This window comes from Stegodyphus dumicola, chromosome 3 (assembly GCF_044657685.1).
Source record: "Stegodyphus dumicola isolate Sdum_Otavi_A_Nest chromosome 3, ASM4465768v1".
Lineage (NCBI taxonomy): Eukaryota > Metazoa > Arthropoda > Arachnida > Araneae > Eresidae > Stegodyphus > Stegodyphus dumicola.
The window spans coordinates 171555584-171581350 of record NC_140770.1 but is presented as its reverse complement, the minus strand read 5'-3'; the positions used below and the strand labels follow the sequence as shown (position 1 = coordinate 171581350).

Below are 25767 nucleotides of genomic sequence, written 5' to 3'. Positions count from 1 at the left end.
TCCTACAAGTTTTATCTTGAAATTGTTCAATTGTTTAATTCAATTGTCATGGTAACTAAGATGTTTATATCTATATTTATATTAATTTTAATTAGTTTCTGTTGTTGGTTGCTTTCATAATAAAGCTAAGATGATGGTGATTGAATAATTAATGATAATTAACAAGCAGTAAAAGTTGTATCTTTCTTTCTAGAAAAACTAAATTATTCATGAATTATAGCTGTTATTTAATGAGTATCAAAGCAGCTAAATACATAATAATATCAGAGTTCTGATGAATTATACAGTTAAAATATAGAACCTGGAACTGGCTTCTATATTTAGATGTATTAACCAGTCCATTATAATGGTGCCCTAGGGCCTTTCGCGGTATCTAAAAAATCTGATGTATACAACACATCACTTCCATGTACGGAATATTAAATTATACGCATTTTTTCTTGCATTTTGTTTAAACTTATTGGATTTAATTAAATCTACTTCGCCGACAGCGCATAAACCACAATAGAATAAGTGCATTTTTTTAAATTCACTCTATTTGTTTACCATAGCGGCACTCTGGCACTAGGTTCCCTTAACAGTATTATATTTCGTTCATCTTATAACTCAGAATGCACAAAATTTGTATCATTTAAAGAATTATCTAATCGTTGCCACATGTTCTATTCAAATACTATAATAAAGCTAGAACGATGTATAAATGAAATTAAGCAAACAAAACAAAAAAGAAACAGTTTTTCACAGACGATTGAGTATTTCTCATTCAATTAATTCAGTTCTCACTTCGCGACAAGGCAAAAATACATAAAAACTCAAAATATCTCTATTAAAAATTACTAATCATTAAAAATTAAATTACTAATTATTAAAAATTAAGTAAATCTTAAACACTTATTTCCTAAAAAAAATTCTAGAAAGGATTAAGCATGATTTAAATCGCAATAATAAATGAAGGCGTTTATCTTTGTTGTTGCGAAGCTACGTTTCTCTAGATTGGCAACAAATTCACTACTCTGATGTTTCAAATGTAAACAAGCAATGGCCGCCATCAAAATAGGCTTAGCGGCACTTAAACAACTTTTAAATTGTTGATAATTCAAAAAAATATTGCATACAGATTTACTAAAGGCATAAAAACCTTAACCGGAAGATAAAAACAACATAATTCAATCATTTCTAAAGAAAAAAGTATACAATTTACAAACATATAAGAGTAAAGAAACTGAGATCACTGAGCCCGGTAACAGAGTAGATATATTTATAAATATATTTATATACGTTTGGCGCGGCCGATTGAAAACAAAATACGAGGTGCACATCTACATGTTATAGTAGTCCCTATATACAAAATTTCAATGTGCTGAGGCTACTCGTTTTTGAGTTATGCGAGATACGTACGTACGTTCGTACAGACGCCACGAAAAATTCTCTTCAGAATTCATTTTAAAGCAGTATTTTAGTTTTTTTGGAGGAAAAGAGTCTTTTATTCTGTCCTTACGTACAGATATCACGCAAAAACATCGTTAAATTGCATTCGAAAGCGGTCAAAGTGGATATTTTCGTTGAAATATGCTGCCTGAAGCTCTTCGCGATTACAATACTTCCTTTTTACTTCGTACAAGGAAGTAAAAATTGTATGCACTCCCACAGTCATCCGAATGGAGGAAAAGAGAAGGTCGTAAGACAAGACATTGTCAGAGAATGCAATGCAGAGAATGAAATCTTGAGATTGCTAGTGCCGCCCTCTATTGGCGTGAAAGTAGTAATACTGCACTTGAGGATGTAATTCAGTGCAAAAAGAAAAAAATTATATATATATATATTTTAATCTGACGGCTTTCAGATTTTACATTAATGTCCAAAGGGGCTTTTTTTTAATGTTTTGTGTGTTACCTTTATGTATTAAATATCATGTTCTTCGCACTTAAGCCATAAAATTCAATTCAAAAGCAATATCATAAAACAATTTAAATACAGCATGTTTTTAGAATTTTCGATACACAGCGTCGCGCGATTGAGCCTTTCTTTTTTTTTTTTTTTTTTTTTTTTCCCGGTTCCATTTTGCCATTGCTCGCTTTAAAATCGTCAAGTTTGTTAATCTGAAATTAGTGAAAATTTTACAAAATATGAAATCGATAATAAAACAAATTCCAAATTTGAAATTTGAGCTTCCAGATGCCCATATTCGAGTGGAGGTCTACGTTATTCCAAATGTGGTGTCTCTAGGTGCCTTTGTTTTCTCACAGTAACAGAAACATACATGGATTCATGCAGATTCTTCATTATTTAACTTGTTTAAATATAATGCAGGGCTCTAATATTTGTTAGCAACAATTTGAAAAGTGAAACGCCGTTTATAGTGAACCAACGCAAAATACCAAAACGAAATTAATAGCCGTTCTGGGCAAATTGCACCTTTGGGCTAATAAAACATAGGTATAATGCGAAAATGTTTACAGAATAATAATCGAAACTTAAAGTTCTCGGAATCAAATACAGAACTCCTAACCTTAAGGTTTGTAGAGAAGTGCTCTTCTACTGCACAAAGATCATCATAGTATGCGAAATTCTAAATAAATGCGATCTAGAATAAACTGATTCTTAAGCAGAATGAAAAATATACAGGATGTGTACAAAATTACCAATAGGCATTATGGTAAATAGTTCTCGGGTTTTTTGACCGTAGAATAATTTGTATAATGCTGTGAGTTCTTCATTTTGCTGAAGAAATTATGCTCTCTAGTGAGAATGTGAAATGAAAAAGTTCGGACTTTTAATTCGATGTGTGTCTGAGAATTTTTCACGTACCAAAGAGCGTTAACTATAGTAAGGAGGATTTTATTTTGGAAAATTTCTGATTTTTTGCGAAAATTTTTTCCGAAGTTGCCTAGGCAGGAACTTCATGTAAAAGTACTGAGCGAATTAGGTGAGATTATAAAAGGACATATAGGCTTCGTTTGCTTTGTTTAAAGTAGCAGTGATATGCTGTATGAAATCTGGCCGATTGTCGATGATCACTCCCAAGTACTTGAAAGAGTTTTTCACAGAAAGAATATCATTATCACTGACAATGTCCGTAGTTGAAATACGTTGGCAAAAATATTAATCTTTCTGAATTCAATTTTAAAAGTTTGCAGTTCACAAAACTTCGAAACCTATATCTTTAACTAGTTTAGTTTACGAGGAAATTATCTACAGAAATGCTTCATGCAATGTCTGTGAGCAAGCACGTTGTGATAATTTTCATATTTTTTTATTTGTTTACTTTAGATGTTTTGAATTCGAAGCTACCTTTCCCCAAGATTCCTTGCTCAATGTCCAAATCTACGACTGGGACCTCCTAGGTTCGGATGATTTGATTGGAGAGACTAAAGTCGACCTTGAAAACAGGTTCTACAGCAGGCATAGGCCTACATGTGGCTTAGCACAGAAATACGAGACGTAATTATACGCTTTTTCATAATTGCAAATTTAATTTTTTCCTTACTTTTAAATTTATAATCTTAATTTTTATCTACAATCTTTGTATTTCATTTAAATGCTGGAATATAATTTATAAATTAAATTCTAGTCTTGCTTTTTTAGTGTTTTCAATTTTTAATGTTTGTTTCTTTGGCTAAATTAAAACATTCGTTTCATTTTACACTACTTTTGACTGCATTTCTATGATAGAAAGACTAAAAATGGAAATAAATTATACATTATCGAAAGTATTATCGTACAAGCGGGACAGTGGTTAGCTATGCTAACTGATCCCAGGTTCGAATCCTGAAGAAAACGTGGATGTTTGTAAATGTATAGTGTCTGTGCAGCATGGGGAAGGGCACTCTAAATATGCTACTAGCCGAAATTCCTCTCGAGAGGGGTTGGAGACTCTCGAACCTGTCCTCCCCGCGGTGCTCTTCTTCAAAACTGGGGGCGGAAATGAGTAAAGTCGTACTATCGCCTGTGCGGTGCTCAAGGTTCTTGCCAAAGACAGGCGCAATGTTGCGCAAATTGCCATGATGAATTTCGTGGGCTTGTTCTCGCGCTACAGTCAGACAAAGTGAGGGGATAAGTCCCAAAAACAACAACAGCATCCCTTCTCGTTCCTATTTCCTTACCAGAATGTAAATGAGAGAGAATAATATAGTATTTAAAGGAAGATTTCAGCAGTTTGATTTACAGCGTGTTCTGCTTCTCGACGCCACGTTACTAAGTTGCTGTAAACTAAAATGGGATTTTGTAGTCTCGGCCTTGCTTTGTAATTGCCGATATTTAAATGTCTATGCCGGTTAGATGTGTGAGCCAACTTCGCGTTAAATTGAATTGTATAGCCTTTGAATACTAGCTTAATTTAAAATTTGAACGTACTGTACTGTTACTTTAAGTTATATCGCCACAATTGGTACACCGAATTGTAAGCACGAGTAATGCATTTGTTTTCCAGTTCTGATTTAATAATGAGGTTTGTTTTAAAACCTTCTCATGACTCTGATGTTGATTTTTAGACTTACCGATAATTCGCTTCAGTCTATGGAAAATTTGGCTCCAGTTCATGATAGCTAAAAAAATTAAAAAAAAAAAAAAATAAATAAAAAAAAAACTTCACATATTTTTAAATATATCTAATATTTTCACCAAGAACATTTATTGAGTTTCAACGCTCAAATTACGGGAGCGGTGGTTTCGACCGCTATTTCTTTAATTTTCTTTTTAAATATTTTGATTTTACTTTTCCTACATGTATACCAAAACGACAAAATGATTTATTTGGGAAGTTTTAAATTATTATTTTTATATATAATTGTACATATCTAGAATTACGGCGAGTGGTCATTTTGACTGTTCCTCCCTGTTGGATACAGGAATAAAGTGCAGTTTCCTGTACAAATTAATGAGCTGTGGAAGTTTCTGGAAGATACGCTTATCATACTTGTCTCTGATCTCGTGCTATCAGACTTTCACTTATGTCGCTCTCTTCAAAATTTCCTTCGCTGTAAAACGTTCAATACAGATGAGGCTGTAAATCAGCACCTTGTTCACCTTTTCGCTGATAAAGCTAGGTTCTTCTGTGAATGAGGAAGTACGAAGCTCATTAAAAGAAAGTAAAAGTTATCGAACCAAACGGACAATGTATGATTAACTGATCATTGTACTTCATATATATATATATATATATATATATATATATATATATATATAACTGATGTCGACACCACATGACTTAATTGCACGGAATATTAATGCATTTTTTGCTGCATTTCATTTAAATTTATTTCCTCGAATTTCATTAGATGTATTTCACATTCAATTAGTTCAGTTCTCATTTCGAGGCCATGCAAAAATACATAAAACCTCAAAATATCTTTACTAAAAATTGAAAAATATGGAAAAATATAAAACAACAAATACAGTTAAAAAATTAGTAAAAACAAAACAATTCGTGCAATTAAAATTGGAGTTTCTAGGCAAAAACAAGCAATTCGACCAGAGGATAAGGTGGCAGATTTGTCGCTGCACAAAACTGAAAGCTTACTTTTAGTCCCACACGGAAAAGACACTAAACTGACTGACTTAATTCACTATTCTACTAAGTTTCAAATGTAAACAAATATGACTGCTATAGTAAAACAAAATTAGGCTTAGCCGCACTTAAGCAAATTTTAAATTGTTGTTAATTCTACAACTATTGCATGCAGATTAATTAAAGGCATAAAAACTTGAACCGGAAGAAAAAACAACATAATTCAACCATTTTTAAAGCAAAAAATGCACAATTTACCAACATATAAGAATTAAAAAAACTGAGCTCACGAACCCGAGTAACAGAGTGGGTACATTATATATATATATATATATATATAATGTACCCACTCTTACTCTGTTACTATATATATATATATATATATATATATATATACATATTTATATTCATATTTATATTTATATTTATATATTTTTGGTGCGGCCGATTGCAAGCAAAAGAGAGATGGACAACTGCATATTATAGCAGTCGTATATACCAAATTTCAACTGAGACTACTCGTATTTGAGTTATACGAGATACATACATACGTACGTACATACAGACATCACGATCCATTTTAAATCAATTTATAATCCGTTTGGAGGGGAAAAGAGTTCTTTATTCTGCTCTTTATGTACAGATGTCACACAAAAACATCGTTAAATTTCATTCGATAGTGGTCAAAATGGATGTTTTCGTTGAAATATGATACCCGGAATTTTTCATGATCACAATACTTCTTATGCTTCGTAGAAGGAAGTAAAAAGGACCTTTGAAGAACAGAAAAATTGCGTCATGTCTTTGATTAATATATGATTACCAATAATATATCAAAATTTCCTTTAATTGCTTTTAATAAAGGGCAATATGTTTGAGGTTTGCTTGGTTTTTTTTTTTTTTTTTTTTTTGTTTTTTTTTTTTGTTTTTTTTTTTTTTTTGTTTTTTTTTTGTTTGTTTGTTTGTTTGTTTTAGTTTTTCTTTCAAAATACACCGTGCAGTAATTAGTATTTCTTTAAAACTTATTTCACGTGTAAATTGAACATGTTATACACATTTCAATTTTAGATCCGGTCCTAACCAGTGGAGGGATCCTTTCAAGCCATCTCAAATCTTAGCTAAACTATGCAAAGATCTGAAACTGGATGGTCCTTATATCATGCACAACCGTATTCGAATTGGAAATAAAGCTTTTACTTTCCAGGCGGATGGAGATGTTGAAGGTTAGTTTTGGATGTTTGTAAACTGTAGTGATGCTCGGTAAAAGAGAAGATAAAAATCTTGATGAAATTTCTTATTTTCTTCGAGATTAATTTCGGTGTGTATAAATAATTTCATATTTTCTTCAGGATTAATTTTGACGTGTTTTAAAAATGTCTCCTTTTCTTCGAGATTAATTTTGATGTACTTTAAAAATTTCTTCTTTTCTGCGAGATTAATTTTGATGTGCTTTAATGATTTCGTATTTTTTTCGGAATTAATTTTGATGTGCTTTAATAATTCGTTACTTTTTTCGAGATTAATTTTGATGTGCTTTAATTCTTTCTTATTTCCTTTGGAATTAATTTTGATGTGCTTTAATAATTCCTTATTTTCTTCAAGATTAATTTTGATGTGCTTTAATAATTTCTTATTTTCTTCAGAATTAATTTTGATGTGCTTTAATAATTTCTTATTTCTTCAGAATTAAAACAGAAGTTCACTTTTCCTAACTAATGCAAATAAATATATTTTTAACTTATTTTAATACAATTCAATCAAATAATTAAATAAATCATGTAAGAAATAAAGCGATATCACTTCGAAGTATGAATTTTCATTTATTGTGATTTAAATATTCATACACGCAAAATTATCCTAACTATTAGGAAATAGCACAGTGTGTTTACAAATAACACAAACACTCTCAGAAATTTATTATACCAAAAGAAAACAATTGTCCAAATCATATTCACAGTGTCTGAATAAAAAAATAGTACAGCAAACTAGAAAATGTAAATGCATAATCAATAGATCAGACATGCTGGAGAAAGAGAGATGTTTATGATGATAGAAAGCCTACCTGGATGGTCTGAATGAGATTTATTCACATTCCTCGAGATTTATTCACATGTACCTACATTAAAGATCAAGTTTATGGTCTGATACTGCCACGCAACTCATAGGAAGGAGATAGTGAACAGAATTGTAACATTTGTCACGATGATCACAAAAGAAATGGTAGACCTAATAAATCATAGTCTGGATTAATGCATGAGCATTGGGCGTGTGACAAGTGCTCAAGTTGGTACTTTTGAACGTAGGCCTTATTATAGCCCCCCTGACAAAGTTTTTAAATTATACCAGAGGCCTTTTTAAACTTTTTAAAAGTTGTACCACATAAATAAGGATTAAATATATATGTAAGAAAAATAAAGAATATGTAAAAGATTAAATTAGCAGCGTCAATTAATTTCCCTTCTCTATTCTAAAAATAGCACCATCTATTTGCACTGCGTCATTTCAAGAAAAATCTATGTCATATTACTCTTACGTAATTCTGGTGATGTAAATTGAACTAAAACTCCATTTAATTTTTAATTTTTCGTGCACTGCCTTTGTATTTGACTTTCTTCGTGGTAAAATATTGTTAGGACCGTCATGCGATAGGTATTGTAAACTTGCATTTAAACTACAACAATTTTTTTAATTGTATTTTTTTTAACCTGCACCTATTCCACAGATAGTCTCTTAGCTTTTAAACTTTGATTTTGAAATCTTTTAAGGAAGCCTTTGACTAATAATTATTGAGTTTATACATACAGTGTCTCAAAAAAGTGATGGGACACTTGTGCTTTTCAAAAGGAAACTGCAATAAAATAAATTTAAAAAACATGTAAAATATGCTGTGGGTGTGTTTCATACTTAAATTTAGTAACAATTATTACATAACATACATTTTCTCAAAATATTAAAATATTAATTTAATAAAAATACAATTGTTTAGAACGGAGCAGAAAATGGCTCACTTAAGTGATGGGACACTTACTTTTCCATCAAATATTTATCCAAAAATTTTACTTTTTAAAAGGTTTTAATATTTTGTTGGATTTCCTTTTACTTTTAAAACATGATTTAATCTTCTTGGGATGCATTCGACTAATTTTTTTGTGATTTCTGGATTGATTTTACCCCATTCTTCTTGAAGCACCGATTTTAATTGTTGTTTTGAAGAAATGGTGTGTTTGCGAATTCTTGATTCCAATTCTTGCCAAATATTCTCTATGGGATTTAATTGTGGAGATTGTGGGGGTGTTTTAATTATTTCAGGACAGTTATACAGCAGTTAGAGTCTAACGTTCAAAGCACTGTGCTTGGGGTCATTGTCCTCGTAGAATTTAAAATCGTTATGAAGGTTCAATTTTCGTGCTGAAGATTTCAAATTTTGATTTAAAATGTCAATATACTTGTACTGATCCATTATACTGTCAATAAAAACAAGATTACCAACTCCAGCGGACGACATTCACCCCCATACCATAACTCCTCCTCCACCATGTTTTACTGTTGGCACCAAGTTCTGCTTGCGAAATTCTTCCCAGGGTTTTCTCCACACCAAGATTCTACCGTCAGAACCAAATATATTAAATTTACTCTCGTCAGCAAATATAACTTCATTCCAGTAATCAGAATTCTTATTTATGTTGGATTTTGCGAAAGCCAATCTGAGTTTTCTATTCTTTTCACTTACGAAGAATTTTTTCCTGGCTGCTGTACCGTGATATCCAGTAGATCGAATTACTCTTCTAATAGTCTCAGAATTAACAATTACTCCATATAATACTTGTAAATCAGCAGCAACTTTAGGAGCACTCATTCTTGGATTTTTTTTTAAATATTTCGAACGATAATTCGCTTTATTCCATTGGATAGCTTTGATTGGTCGGCCAGGTCTTCTTTTATCCTGAATCATATGATTCTTTTTATATCGTTTAATGATATTGAAAACTGTTGTATGACTGAAGTTAACTGTTTCAGTAGTTTCTCCAATAGATTTTCCACGTTCAATATGCAAATTAATAACTAATTTTCGAATTCCAGGCAAAGTTTCTTTTCATTTAGCATTCATGGCTGCACAGAGCTAAAAAACACAAAAATTCCAAAACAAACTGGAGAGAAATACCGCAGACGATTTTATAAATTATTGCCAATTGCCTTTGAGTAAAAATAAATACCCCAAAAGATATTTTTATTGCTTACTTCAGACGATTTTTGTTGCATAGTACGTAGTGTGCCATCACTTATGTGAGCCATTTTTTGCTCCGTTCTAAACAATTGTATTTTTATTAAATTAATATTTTAATATTTTGAAAAAATTTATGTTATGTAATAATTGTTACTAAATTTAAGTATGAAACACACCCACAAAAAATTTTACATGTTTTTTTAATTAATTTTATTACAGTTTCTTTTTGTAAAGCACAAGTGTCCCATCACTTTTTTGAGACACTGTATATATATGTGATGTACCAGCTTTTGTCCGGAATAAATAGATTGGTGAAGAATCATAGACGTAGTCGAAGCTCAAAGTATCAGACGATAAGTTTAAAAAACAGGATCCATTTATTATTATTCAGGAGAAATAGCAGTTACAAAAATCATATCTCCGGAGTAAATAAAAAAGAACTACGAATAACTTTTTGTATAAAGTTTACTGCATCGTTACATTAAAGAAAAGACCCCGATATTTCTTTGCGAGTCCTTTTAGCCTCTGGAAAGGCAGAGCTTCCAAGAAAATGACGTCAGCCATTCCGGTTCGCTTTAAATATCTCCAGAACATTCTATAACTGTACGTGTAGAAAAGGCGGGAAAAACAACTTGACTACGGGGCTGTGGATTTAATTCCACGTACTTTCAAATAAGAGACCGTCGCCATTAAAAATGAAAAGAACATACAGTTAGAATTTTAAGTGTATTTTTGCCTATGGAATTTTATTATTACAAATATATATATATATATTATTTAGAAGATTTGAATAATTGTTCAAGTAATGCTGGATATTTTCTGTGGCTTTTTCACCTAAATAATTATCGTGATCATTCCAAGAGATATTTTAATTAATCATTCGTCTATAAATCCAAAGGTAATCAGAGGAGGCGGAATTATTCTCATTTCTTTTCCTTCTGATTAAAAGAAACTGACATTTCGAAATGTTAACTGGTATTCTGAAATTTTGAATCAACTTTTAACAATGTTAACATAGGTTTGGAAGCTTTCTATATCAATTTATCGTGTCAAAAAGTATGTGGTATTTTTTCAGGTAGTGTGCATGCTGTTTTTTTAGCTTTCGCATTCTCTATATAGTAAATTATCGAAATCGCTTGAAAACACTATGCATATAGATTTTCTGTGCATTATTTGCTAAAATACTTGCAATTGAGTTGTGTTGTATAGATTTAACATCACTAAACATAATGAATTACAACAGAATTTCAGTATTATGTTTAGTCAAAAGAAGATAATAAGCTATTTTACTTTACCATTTAATGTTACTATCTGAATTGTATTATTTTTACAAGAAATTCCAGCTGTGTATTTCATGCAGCAGAATTCGTATTAAATCTTATCAGTTACACACAGAATTTTCGAAGATTGTCTATAATACATATTTCTCTGTGACAGATATGACATTTTTTAAATAGTTGTCTTTTTTTTAATTTTTTTTTTAATATCAATCAGAATTTCTGATTTGCAGCATTTAAGACTACAGTGGTACTTTGTGTTCCGTCATTTATCCGCTTCAGATCTTGGACCTAACGAACTTTTCCAATAAGAAATAACGGAAAAATAATTAAACTGTTCTTATAAAACAATTCCATTGTTATTATGAAAACAATGTTTAATACTAAAATACAAATTCAGTCGGTGAAATGTATATTTTACATAATACAGCACTGCACGTAATACTATACATAAATGTTTTTCTGCGATCCAGATGAAAAACAACATGCTCTAACGTGTCACTGTTATCAATCTGTTCCTTTAAAAATCACATCATGCCCGCAGAATTAATTTCTGCCTTGGATATTTCCTCGCGTTTTCACAGACTTTACTACATTCTGATTTAGTGCCATATGCCAATGAGCCAATTTCTAAAATCTTTCTGCTCTGCATTTTGCTTTTGTGTTTTATCTATGTCATAAAAATATAATATACCAAATAAATAAATAAATAAATAAAAATAAAAAAAAAATAAAAAAAAAAACTTTTTTTGGCTTCTTGATTCCCCCCATACCTAAACTCTCTCGCGCTAATGTCGCTCCCTTTAGCTTACATCAAACTAACTATTTATGTAATTTTCCTATTTCTGTTCACTACTTCGATATTTTTATGATGTGGAGGTACAAGGTTTAGAACCATAGGCACTCCGAAATACTTAATCATTGGCATTTAGAACCATAGGCACTCTGAAATACTTAATCATTGGCATTTAGAACCATAGGCACGTATCTGATCTTTCTCTGGTAATCAGTTTCAACTCTTTCGCAACGTTAGCCGATATAATAGCGTCTTTGGTTTTCACACTTGTAGATACTATTGTATTCGGCATACGGCATGCAATACCCAAGTCCCAGATACTCATGCCATCTCCATACTCTTCAACAAACTCCGTTTTCACCTCCATAGTGATCCTAATAATTTCTTTCGTTGCTTGAGTTAATGAGAAGAAAATTTACAGTTTTACAAATGCATTAACAGTGAGTTAAAGCTCTCTGTTAATGAATTCGCAAGATATTTAACGCAAAAAGTGCAAAATCACGTGAAAATTTAGACTTATAACTCGGACTATTTACTGAATAGTAGCGGTAGGGGGCGAATACTGTTCAGCAATGACGCTCTTAGGTAGTCATTGTCTCGAAAGAGGTAATGAGGTAAAGTAGTGTAATGAGCAGAATTGTGATTCATCAAACTCGTGCCATATTCCAAACAAAAGTCGCATTTGCTTGGCATACAATCTATAAAACAACAGTACGTTTGATATACGGTACACCAAACAAAACTTTTCGCCTCCAAATAGGATACCAAGCTGAACGTATTTCAAAGCGGACTTGTATCATTGGAGGTACCACTGTATTTGCAATGTAAGTCGTTGCATACATCGGCGTTGACAAAACGTTCATGCGTTTGATGTTTCAGTATGCCTAAATTATAGATTTTTATAGGAATTTTATAGAAGTTTATCAAAATGGCTATTTTAAAAAAGATACTTCTTTAATTAAGATACAATAACACGCCGAACAAATATTAATTTAGAAGTCAAACAACAAAAATCAGCGTTATATTTTCAAATATCCACAGGCCCAGTTTCGATGGTCTTACCGAACCATCATCTTCAGCTGCAAAAGCGCAAATGAACGAGATAAGATAAGATAAAATGATTAGATAAGAAAGCCTGGACAGCAGATAAGATACTGGCGCCATCTGTTGGTGAAACCAGAATTAAAACATAATTTCTTTTTGGAAGAAAAAACATCTTTCATTGGTGAACTGGATTTTCTAGAGGCATTTCACATTCAAAAAAAAATCTTTCAGTTCTAATTAACGACCCTAATTCCAATTCATCTTTGCCTCCCGCCTTTAAAGAAATTAAATCTTAATTCTGGTTTCATCAAGAGATGGCGCCAGTAGCTTATCTATTGTCCAGGCTTTCTTCTCTTATCTTGTCTAGTCATTATATCTTATCTCGTTCATTTGCGCTTTTGCAGCTGAGGATGATGGTTCGGTAAAACCATCAAAACTAGTCCTGTGAAAATTTGAAAATATAACGCTGATTTTTGTTGCTTGACTTCTAAATTAAGATACTTATTATTCTGTGTAGATAAATTGAATGAAGAGCACATGGCTCTAGCGGTTCTCCATCGGTGGCATGAGATTCCGAAAGCTGAATACAAGTTGGTTCCAGAGCACGTTGAAACACGCCCTCTGTATCATCCAGATAAGCCTGGCATAGAGCAGGTAAGCATTAGAGCATTGTATCTTAGATTGTACCTTCTGTCATATTATACATGAAAAGTTACTGAACTGAATTTTAGGTAATAGAAAAAAAGGTATACTGAATTGCTATCTATGACTGTAAGGTATTACATCGAAATAAGAAAAAAATGTTTTATTTTATTAATGCGTATTTTGTATTTTAAGGCAACTTTATTCACATATAACGAAAAAGATGATGCTCAAACTGTACTACTAGCCCACCAGCGGCAGAGTGGTATAAGCCGCTGAACACTGTTAGTTGGGTCCGGGGGTTCGGGTCTCAGCGAACGGGCTGTCTGCATTTGCGTTTTCGAAATTTTCCCTGTGTGTAACATGGATATGAGCCAGTTTCCCTTATAAAGTCCTCCACAAGGCTCCCTTGCTACGAAGTATCTGACGGCGGAGTGCGTAATAAATAAAACAAATTATACTACTGGGTGTTTAACTCCGCCCCTTTTTAACTACGTCACGTCCAATAATCTATTTACTTTCACAGCATAACTTGTAGAGACATTAGGTATTTTTTAAAGCAGGAGCGACGAGAAATGAACAATGCCCTCGTCGGGACTCGAACTGCGGATCTCTCGAATGCACGTCGAGCGTGCTGACCACTACACTAAGAAGGCGGGATAAATACTTATATACTCCCCCTTTAAAAGGGCGACTTGAGAGACCCAATCGCCAAATCCTGGTGGCGGAGAATCATCATCTATCCACCACCATTTTTAGTTCGGGCGCCACTGTAGAGACATTAGGAATATTTAGAAGCAAAACAATGAAAACTGAGCAATGCCCTCGCCGCGACTCGAACCACGGACCTCTCGAATACGCGTCGAGCGTGCTGACCACTTCACAAAGAAGGCATGCTAAGAAGACGGGAGAAATACCTTATAAACTTAGATACGTGGTTAATGTATTTCCTTTCCAGTACTTCTCAATAAACAGCCCCCAAATAGATACATTTCTTCAGACAATAAAATTATCCATCACAACACTTTCCAACAAGACAATATTATTCGTACTACCTTAAGAAATCAATGTGCTTTGAAATGCCATCTGTTCAGTCCTACCAATGGCCGTGTTGTTAAGATAGCTGAATATTTGGTAGTTCAAATATTGGCACCTCAAATAGCATTTTAATTTTTGCGTTCTAATCGGACCATTATGGAGGAACGTAATCCTACGTTAAAAACTACAAGCACAAAAAACACCATCGGGATATTTAAAAGCAGATTAATAATCTGAAGCTGGTCAACTTTTATTAATAATTTATTCGTAGTCTGAAGAAAAGCATGGATACTACGGTCGGTTCTACTAAAAAGTTTTGAATAACTAAGCATTCAAAGAAAAAAATAGCAAGATTAAAGATTTCTGCGAGATTAAATACAAAGTACTATATGTTCTTTGTAAATTATGTATACGCTTATGTACACTTATATGAATGTCACTAAGCATATTCTGAAGTAATATACTTTAAGGTGATGCCATAAATACAAATTACGTTTTCCTGAATTTATCAAAATGTTTTGACCATCTGTAATCATATTTCGTGGCCAATAGTTACATTTCTTATTTGATAGGTCTGAATTCTATATCAGCTATATTTCTAAAATTTTTCGTTCTGGTTCTAATTTTCTAGGGCAAACTAGAAATGTGGGTAGACATGTTTGCAATGGATATGCCATTGCCGAAGCCTCCAACAGATATATCACCAAGGAAGCCCAACAGGTACGTATATTTGCATTTGCATTTTTGCTTTCACCTGTGATTGATGTTAAAATGTGATTGATGCTTTCACCTGTGATGCTCGGTGTTTTTAATTTTAACTGTTAGATAAATTCTGAAATATATATGGCTCTGATTAAAACGTGATAATATTAAAGTTAATGAACTCATGGAACTTCACTTTATGAAGAGTGAGAAGACAAGATGCTTGCCATATTTGCAAGTATCTAAGTATGCAAGTTCATTCTTAAAACATACATTCTAACAAGTGCTAATACCATAAAAAGTACCCATAAAACTGAATTACATTGAGTGTTTTTCTAAGAAGAGGGGACTGGAAAATAAAAATATAATTAGAATCAATTCTCGATTATCCGGTACGAATTACCTGGGACATGTCTAATTCTTTCTCAAGCCCTCAGCGTAAAACAAAACGGTTTATTGAAAAATACATGAAGGGAAAGGAAAATGGAAGCACAAACAGTAGTGATAGCGACTGATATAGTCGTATCTCGGCGTTTAATTTGTTTAGAACAGTATGTAATTCGGAATCTATAAATATTTGTAAAGTCATCCATTAAAAGTATATTACTGAATCTTAAAAATAAATTAAGTGTACAGCCAATGATCTTCAATTTCACATTGATTTCTATTAAAATAAATAGCATATGCACTGTGAAATGAGAAGAAAATATAGACAGAAATAGGAAGAAACAAACAAACAAACAAAAACGGCTTCCAAGAAAAAGACAAAGAGAGAAAATTTTGAATTCTGATTTCATTTATGCTACCAAATGAATTTATTCTTCATATTCAGGTACCTAACTACTTTCAACAAATTTTGAAAATAGCACAAATAAATCTATTACTTACGTATGTTATTTAGCAGAATACAATTCGAAATGACAGAAACAGGTGACAAACATGTTATCAAAGTATATAATTTTTGGTTGTTTGTTACAGTTTGGATTAAAAAATGTGTTAAATTTCAGGATTTCTATTTACGTTCTCTTTCATTTTTGTCGTTTATATTAATTAAGGTATAAAAACTAAATGGACTAAAATGTAAGTGATAAAATGTCTATTAAATATACCTATTTGAATACACGCACTATACTTCCGTTTAACTTCTCTCTTTTTATTAACAAAATTGTCTGAAAACATTTTAGATATATACTAAAACCTAACCTAATTCCATTTAATTCACAATATTTCATAGAAAATTTGTGGAAAATTTCAAAAAATTACTGTAGTAATATTTAAAGTTAAAAGTTTTTTTTTTTTTTTTTTTTCCCCGTAACGAAAACGTTGAAAATAATCAAATTTTTCAAAAAATAGGTTTGATAACACAAGGAAAAGGAAAGCACAAACACAAGGGAAAGAAAATGTTAATAAAAATTTCAATTAAATTGCAAAACTATTCTCATTCCCGAGAATTTAGAAATAGAAAGGCTCAAAATCATCTTTTAAGCATCACCAAAAGTATTCAAATTAAAAATCATCATTTTTAAAGCTATTTAGTCTGTGTCTGCTTCTAATGACCAAATAGACAAAATAAAAGTAGTTATGGGAAGGGTAATGTATATATAAGGCTTTAAAATAATAAAATTTTTTGAAAAAATTTCATCAAATTTGACGATTAGAACGTAGTTGGAGCTGCTTGAAAATACTGGTAAATTAACCGTGATATGGTGCTAACCGCGGTCATCTGTGGTTTCTGTTAATCGAGACCGTTTATCGATTATCGACCATTTATCGTTTATCGATCGTTAATCGATTAACCGTTTAATCGAGAGTTGATTTTTCTTTTTGAAAAAAATTTCATGAATTGGTGATTTGAGAAAAACTTTTAGAAAAAATTTCATCAAAATTGTCGATTAGAACATAATCAGATATCTCCATCTACTTGAAAATACAGGTAAATTAAATTAACCGTGATATGGTGTTAACTGCAGTCATTTCTGATATTAATCCGTTAATTCGAGAGTTGATTGTAAAAAGGGAATCAATTCTGTGGAAGAAAGTATCAAGTGAACAGTAACTAAAGTCATCTGCAGGATAGCATGAAAATCTTACGAAAATCTCGGGGAATGAGATCTCCTACAAAGGAGTTTCATTCTGAAATTTCGAATGTTGATATTCTTATAGTGGATTCTGGGATCTAGTAGAGATTAAGTATGCACCGTGAAGAAATTCAACGAATTAGGTGAAAAATCTGAGTTCTTTTCTCCAACAAGCAGTAGAAAAAGAAAATTACTTTTTTTCGAATAATTGTGGCATCATTTTTGAGAATAACTCATATACTTTAGTACTCATGATACTGAGCGAGAAAAACAGTAAAAGAAAGGATTGTTTGTATCAATGAAAACAGAAATTCCGAAATACATTGTGACGTTTTGTCTGCTTAGATAACATACAACGTACGAAACGTTGTAGAGACTAGTAGCGAAACATCACTGTGTCTTATAAGTACCACAGAAAAAGGGAAAGGATGCAGAGGACTCTTTTATTTGTCTGTTAACTTTTATTTGACTCAAATTAAAGCTAAGAGACGACACCACTCTTTGCTTTATATGGCTTAAATCAAAGATAATGGGTTAACTAAAATTAAGAAACGTAAGTCAGCCTAACAGCTGCACAATTAGAAAAACACGCAAGCTGGCTGTGCTCTCAGTCTGGCGTAACAAGCCTAGTGGAAAGAATACCGCAACGCTGCAGAATACTAGCAAGATAATCAAATTAGCAAAGTGGCCTCCAACAGCCAAAACACGCTCCGATTCTACCTTCCTTTACGTATTCTCTTCTTTCTACCTTATTTGAATATCACATCTGCTAGAAATTTACATTCTGGATGGAAAATGGAAATCGGGATGATAGGTAAGAGGTTTAACATAAAATACCTGATAAGAAACTAAAACGATACCTTATAACAGTGGTGCCCAACCTTGTGCTCGCCAGCCCGATTAGGTACCATGACCAAAAAATATTTTTAAAATAACTATTCATTTATATTTCTTTATTGTTCAAATATGGTAAGCATTTATAGTCATAAGAGATATCTTGCAGGACGTTATAAAATAATTGATTGTTGACTGATGAACTTATTGGAACATGGAATCTTATTGCTTCATTCCGATGTCAGATGGCTCAGCCGGAGAAAAGTAATTCAACGATTTGTAGAACTTTTATCGCCAATAAAGCAGTTTTTGGAATCCGGAAACGAAAGTTATAAGAAATTGGACGGTAATAATTGGTTATCCGATCTGTACTTTCTCACGGATATAACAACGAAACTGAACAAACTGAACGAAGATTCCAGGGGAAAAAAAAACTTTTCAATTGACTGGGACTGTAACTGCTTTTCAGATAAAGTTAAATTTGTGGAAGAATCAAACGAAAGAAAAAACAATTCAGCCATTTTTCAGAATTTATCATGCCATGTTAATAACCACAAGGGAATTGAAACAGAGAAATACTCGGAAAACCTAAATGCACTGAAAAATAATTTTGAACTCCGCTTCTTTGATTTCCATAAAGTTCAACAAATTATTAGTGTCTCAAATCCATTTGCCGAAATTAATATTTCAGATATATCACATAAGATTGGAAATATGTTTAACAAAAATGTTGATGTTTTGGAAATGTGCTCACGATAGGCCAAAGGTTGGGCACCACTACCTTATAATATGATTATGAGCAAGCAGCTGGAAAGTACAAGTAGATACAAATGCAAGCAGGGAAATGTCCGCTGGGCCGATTCTAGGAAAACTAAACCACAGAAAACTGTAATAAAACAGGATAAATCCATTTTTAAGTAAAATCCAAAAGAAAACTACGTAAGGCTAGCAAAGACTGGTTTAAAAAAAGCGATAAACCACCTAATCTAAAGTGTATGTCTCGTTAAATAAATCGTTAAAATAACACACTCGAAATACATTCCCCTTGATTTTATGCAAACACGACTAATCCTTCATAATCCAGTTTAGTTTTGTAAAGAAGCCTATATCAAGTATATAATTTATTTCTGTTTATTATCTGCCAAAATTAAAAGCGATCTGCTCATTCAAACATTCACGGAGTCGACAGAAAAGCAAATTATGACCTACAATTTATAATAACTCTGCTAAGAGAAGCGAATGAAAATTTGACTGTGTGTATTCAACTGCAACTTCTCGCACTTCAGAATAAATAAATGTAACCATGTTTAAATAAAATAAAACAAAATTCATTTTTAATTTTTGTAAGAGTATCTAATTCTTATGTGTATAATAATAATCATTGTAATAATAAAAGCCATTAATAGCAGTTTAAAAATAACCCTGTAGAAAAAAAAACATTAAAAATATATAAAGTGGTCAAAAAATTTCTGCGAAATATTGTAAACTGCTAGCGGCCTATCTGGGTAACCAATCAAAATGAAATTTCAGGTACAGTTTATTTAAAGGTATGCGCTTCAGATTGTGATGATTTAAAGCAATAGAGTTTTCACGGTTACGGTTTTAGAGAAAAAAATTCGAAATTTTCTAATGGCAACACCGTCTTCTTAATTCCCGTGCAAATCGATCAGCACATTGAAAAGCCATAAATGACGTTGGAACGATACACGTACGACGAAAACTGCTGACGTAAAACGTTTGCAAAGAAGAGCATTGTAAAGACCAAATGACAACACAAGAAGGAAAGGGGGGAAAAAAAAAACCTTTTCTTGAAATTATAAGCTTTCAACGTGCTCATCTACTCAGACGACAACACATTGCATGCGGGAGATTGGCTGACGACTATGACGAATGTAACATCTCAGCAGGAATCTGTGTAGCTTCACGTTTTGTGGCATCTTTCAATTCAATTGGAGATAGAATTATCACCCTTAATTTTGCAGTTCTGTGGCCACCACTATCCCCCGACCTCACTCCAGTGGATTTCTGGTTCTGAGATTTTCTATAATCTAAAGTGTATACATTAAATCCACGAGATATGTCAGAACTGAAAGATGCCATAAAATATAAAATAATACAGATTCCTCCTGAGATCTTACGTTCGTCATTGTTATCAACAATCTCCGGCATGCAATGCGTTATCGTCTGCGAAGGATGACACATTGGAAACTTTAATTCCAATCCTGTCTTGTGTTATCACTGGTCCTTTACAATGCTCTTAATATGTTATAACGACAATTTTCATCATACCTGTATCGTTCCAACACCATTTATAGTTTTTCATTGCGCTGATCAGTTTGAGTAGGGAAAAAGTAATAGTTGTCATTAGAAAATTTCTAAATTCTTTCACTGTAACCGAAACCGTGAGAACATTATTGTTTTAGAACATCCCAAGCTCGAGCGCACGTCTTCAAATAACAATAACTGAAATTTCATTTCGATTGGTTGAGCGTGTAGGCCGCTAGGGGTTCATATATCGGGAAAGTTTTTATGACCACCCTGTACATAATCTATATATTTAAAAAATGCGTGAGATATATCCTAAAATGTGCTACAATAGACCAATGTGTTATATAATTATGCATAATCTATTAATTAAGAATTAGAAGTATGCATATTCTATTAATTAAGAAATGCAACAATGTATTTTCTATGCATTATCTATGTAAATAATGGATATATACATTATGGATATATAAATAATGGATAAAACTATGCATTATTTATCTGTATATCTATGATCCATGTATTAACTAGATTTTTAAACTTGTTTTCTTTGAAATTTTTTACCTAGTTTTTATTCTAGAAGACCCAAATTAAAATTTTATTGAAAACGTTAAAACTTGCTGAACTTCAACAAGGACTCTGCCATCTTAAAATATTTGAAAAAATGGAAGAATTCCTATTAACTTAGTTTAACTCCATTCTTTGTAATCGCTCTAGTATTCTATTATTTAAAATTCCTTAGACAATATCTTCAAGGCTTCTTTAATAGATTTGAGACTTCTGAAATCCCATTTGTTATCCGTAGCGAGTTTTAAAAAAATCTAGAAGTAACAGAAGTGATTGAACCCATGAATTGTGATGAGATTCAATCTCTGTGACGACTGAAGTATTGTCAGGAGATTGGAAGTGGAACAATTCATTGACTTTTAGAGTTTATTTTTCTGCCATTTTCTTTTCTTCTGCAGCTACGAACTACGAGTCATCATATGGAATACGGATGATGTAGTTTTGGAAGATGATGCTTTCTTCACGGGAGAGAAAATGTCTGATATTTATGTCAAAGGGTAAGCCTTTATTCTTTTGTCTCTGGCAAATGAATTTTCACAATGCTTCGGGGACTCATATTGTTGTGCTCTATGACTTCGTAAAAATCTCTTTAATAACTACACCAGATGAACAGGAAGAAATTGACACTTTATTAAAAAAAAATTACAGGTCATGCAGCAAGATAACAAGTATACAGGGTGATTCAGAATTCATCATCAGTATTTGGTGGGGAGGTAGGGAATAGGAAAACAAGATTTCACATAGGAATGCATGGGCGCATATGCCATGTAGTAGGGCAAAATGACCCCAGTTCAATGATGGAAAGAACACATAAAAAGGAAGTAGTAAGGGGAAAAACATTTATTATCTTACATGTAACATTTCTTTGCATCAGTTTTACAGACTTACAAGAGGTGCTCGAACAGCTGACCATGGGCTAGAATGCATGACTCACAACGGCGTTGCATGGACAACCGGACCTTCTGGAATATGCCTGGCATTTACATGCATATCTGCAAGTTCATTCCACGTATACCGGTTTATGTGACTTCTGCAAAGTCATCTACCTAGTCGAATGACGACTGGCTGCACACGTCAAACAGCTGTGCTTATGGTATGGAAGTTGTGTACACACAGCGCCCTCTACACCACCATGCATTCGTCTGCGCCCATACTTTCCTATGTGAAATCTCCTTCTTTTCCTATTCCCTACCTCCCCACCAAATATTGATGATGAATTCTGAATCGCCCTGTATATAGCTCAAGAAGAAGTATAGAGATAAAGCAAATTCTCCTTAATATGCGAAGAATACCGCAGATCATCAAAATCGCTTCCAAAGTCTAAAATACAAATCCGCAGGAACATTTAACAGAGTTTCGTGACTCTAACTGAATCACTGAACTAATTTCTCGGCCCTAATGCAGGCGTATTATAGGGTTGCCTAGCACACCTGGAAGTTTCAAGAAAACTCGCTTTTAGGGTTTCATATAAACGTTTTGTGGAAATTTAAGAATATCCCAAAGTTAACGAGAAATCTGTAAGTGTCTCCAAGATCCATCAGGAGCTTTTGCCACTATTTCAAATTCTAAACGAAATATTCTTAACAACTCGAACTGCGCTGAATTCAGAAATACAGCATTGAGAACACACATTCAGAACAACAACATTAGTGTGTGATATAAACACTTACAAACACAAGAAATGGCTCCAAATTTTATTAAAAAACTAGCGACCCGCTCCGGCTTCGCACGGGTATAAAATATATAGCCTATGTCACTCACTGAAAAAATGATTAAAATCGATCCAGTAGTTTTGATTTATTCATTGCTGCCCGTGGGCCGCACGCGTTAAATTTGGAGTAAAACAATTCCCCTTTCCCTATACCATGAAGATTTCCTGCTATCTTATCTAATTCATACACTACATTTTTACTTATTTACTTTTTATATTTTTACCTATTTATTTTATTTTTACAACAATTAATGTATTACAGAATGTCTTTATATACAACGTTCACAGCTTTCTTGTCATTAGACAATACAAACATGTTTCCTCTAGAGGTTACTCTTGAAAGAGCGACATACAGTTGGCCATGTGAAAAACAGTCAACGCTCAAATCTAAGCCTGCAACGTTGAAGGTTTGACCCTGCGATTTATTAATGGTCATTGCAAAAGATGTCTTTACCGGAAACTGTAAGCGTTTAAATTGGAAGGGTAAATCCGATGGTATCAGAGGGATTCGGGGAATCAATACATCTTCTCCGGTACCACATCCTGTGAGTATTGTGCACTCTATTATGAAAGTTTTCAGTGATTTTACCAGCAAACGCGTGCCATTGCAAAGTTTAGGTGGATTAATAAAATAACAGGACAACCTACTTTCAACACCATTTTGTGAGGAGGGAATCCAAACGGGTTTAAAGAGTTTAGAAATTCTGTAGGAAAATGAACAGCTTCTTCCAAATCGAGAGCAGTATCGATCGAGTAGTATATTTTCGTCGGCGCATTAATCTTTGAAAGAATCAAGCTATTTACCTTATCTACTTATTCGTTAGTTGGTGACAGAATCGCTCTTTCTTTAAACCAAGATATTGTCTTATAACTTATGTTATCAATGTCAGGATAGACATTGTTAACTAACTCTTGGATGTCTATCAAAACACAAAGGTTTTTCTAGGTTAATCCTTCCCTCACTTTGTGTTAACTCTCCATTGCCAACTTTTAGCAGAATCTCTGGAAATAGCCTGTTCTCACGTGAAGATGACGAAACCCTCATATTAGTTTTAAGCTCTAATTTATTTGACATGTGGCCAAAGGTTGGATCTTTTTAGGGAAGCATTTATTTCGTCAGCACGTGTTCCTCGAGTCACAACTGGTAGGATTTGACGGAAATCTCCTGAGAACAGAATTGTACATCCACCCATAGGTGAATTTTGGTTGCGCAAATCGCGCATTGTCCTATCCAGTGCTTCCACAGACGTCTTGTTTGACATGGTAGCTTCGTCCCAGGCTATTAATGAGCAGTCACGCATCAATTTTCCTGTATTGCTCTGTTTAGAAACACTACAGACACTGTTATTATCATCGGTGGCGATTTTCAGCGGGAGCTTGAATGTAGAGTGTGCGGTTCGGCCTCCTTCCAAAAGTGTAGCGGCAATGCCGGATGACGCAACAGCTAACGCAATTTTTCCGGTAGATCTCACTTTTTTTAAAAGCAGATTGATTAAAAATGTTTTTCCTGTACCTCCTGGGGCATCAAGGAAAAACAATTTCCCTTCATTGTTATCAATTGTTGATAGTAATGCAGTGAATACTTTTTTCTGATCGATGTTTAATCGTGGCTCATCTTGAGCTATATTTTGTAAAAGTCTCGTTTGATCGTATGATGTTTCTCTTGTGTATTCGGCACTGTTAGTTAAATCTGAGTTAGTAGTATTAGCTGGCATCGGCAGCCCAAAATCCTTGATCGATTTACCCGAAAGTAATTGCACGACTTTGTTCAATTCAAATAATGCTTCGTCAAATACGTTTTGATCATATTGTACATCATTTGAGTTTAACTCTCGCCGTCGCCGAATCAGAATATCACTGGCCATATTTTCTTGAAATTTATTCCATAGATTAACAGAATCAGTTACTTGACAAAACGCTACTATGACGGCAAATAAATATCTTAATGATATAGTTGAACTACAAACTGCTGCTTCCCATAATGTCTTTTCCCAGTGAGAATCGTCTTCCAAGAGCCCCATAGCTTTGCATGCTGCTTGATAAGTATTGTAAACAACACCTTGTACAGTTCTTAGGTGTGCAAAGGATGTCGGGCCCTTTACAATATGCAGTAACATTCTCAGATAAAAGCATTCGCTGTTGTTGGGATGAATCACATAGACTCTGCCTAGAGCATCCGTTTTTTTTTACTTCGGGGAAACCATCAACCGCAGTACCTTGTTTTCGCCGTTGAAAAGTTTTAGAACTCTGGTTCCATGTATAGTAACTTGGAACTCTGTCATATGTCTATCTCGATCCCTCTGAACCGTATGCCTATCTCGATCCCGGCAGCGGCGAACCTCACGCTCTACTGAAGATTCTCTCTCTCTCTCTCTCTCTCAGTTCTATATTTATCCCGAGCCTGACTGAGGCGAGCCTCACGTTCCGTTGATGATTCTTCATCTCTTGCAGAACGTACTCTTCTGGCATTCACTGTACTACGACCTATGTTCGAACGACGACGTCTTCCAGACATGACTTTATAATTTCTGTAAAAAATTTACTCAGTTCTATATGTATGATTACCTATGCACAAATTGCCATATTATTAGTATGTGCCGCAGTAAAATATATCTAAATACTTACCATTCACGAAATCTTCACGAAATCATCTTGAACACCATCTTCACGAAATCATCTTGAACACATAACTTGAAGAATGCTGTCAATGTTGTATCCCGCGGGTTATTAACAACTTCATGTATATTGTTCTCAGTGAAATATACTCTTTGTCCATTTTCTAAATGAACTGCAAGGTGAACAATTGTGGGAGCCCGGTCGTGCACTTCGAATGATAAAATCCTCCATACAGCTTCAGAGCTGCAGATGTAACGTCCAGACTGATATTTTTCCACTTCATTTGGTGATTGTATGCTGAAAGTGACTTGATCACTGCCTTTATTAATGTACTTAGTAACATATTGAATTGACTTTATTGAATTGCACAACTTTACGTTGATGTGGGCATCAAAAATTTTCAAAAGGAGCGGATTATAGGGAACGATCCATCGGTTATCAATATCATGGTTTCGGACGGTACCAT

General features: G+C 33.3%; 1 protein-coding gene across 1 annotated transcript in view; it reads left to right on the top strand.

Annotated features, from left to right (window-relative positions):
* The window catches only part of LOC118186930 (otoferlin-like), a 963443-nt gene that overhangs the window by 917142 nt on the left and 20534 nt on the right, over window positions 1-25767 (top strand). Inside the window, exons 37-41 of the mRNA XM_085813615.1 lie at window positions 3271-3441; window positions 6575-6729; window positions 13366-13502; window positions 15160-15248; window positions 21373-21471. Of these exons, the coding sequence (XP_085669741.1) occupies window positions 3271-3441; window positions 6575-6729; window positions 13366-13502; window positions 15160-15248; window positions 21373-21471 (651 nt within the window). The remainder of the gene's footprint in view (window positions 1-3270; window positions 3442-6574; window positions 6730-13365; window positions 13503-15159; window positions 15249-21372; window positions 21472-25767) is intronic.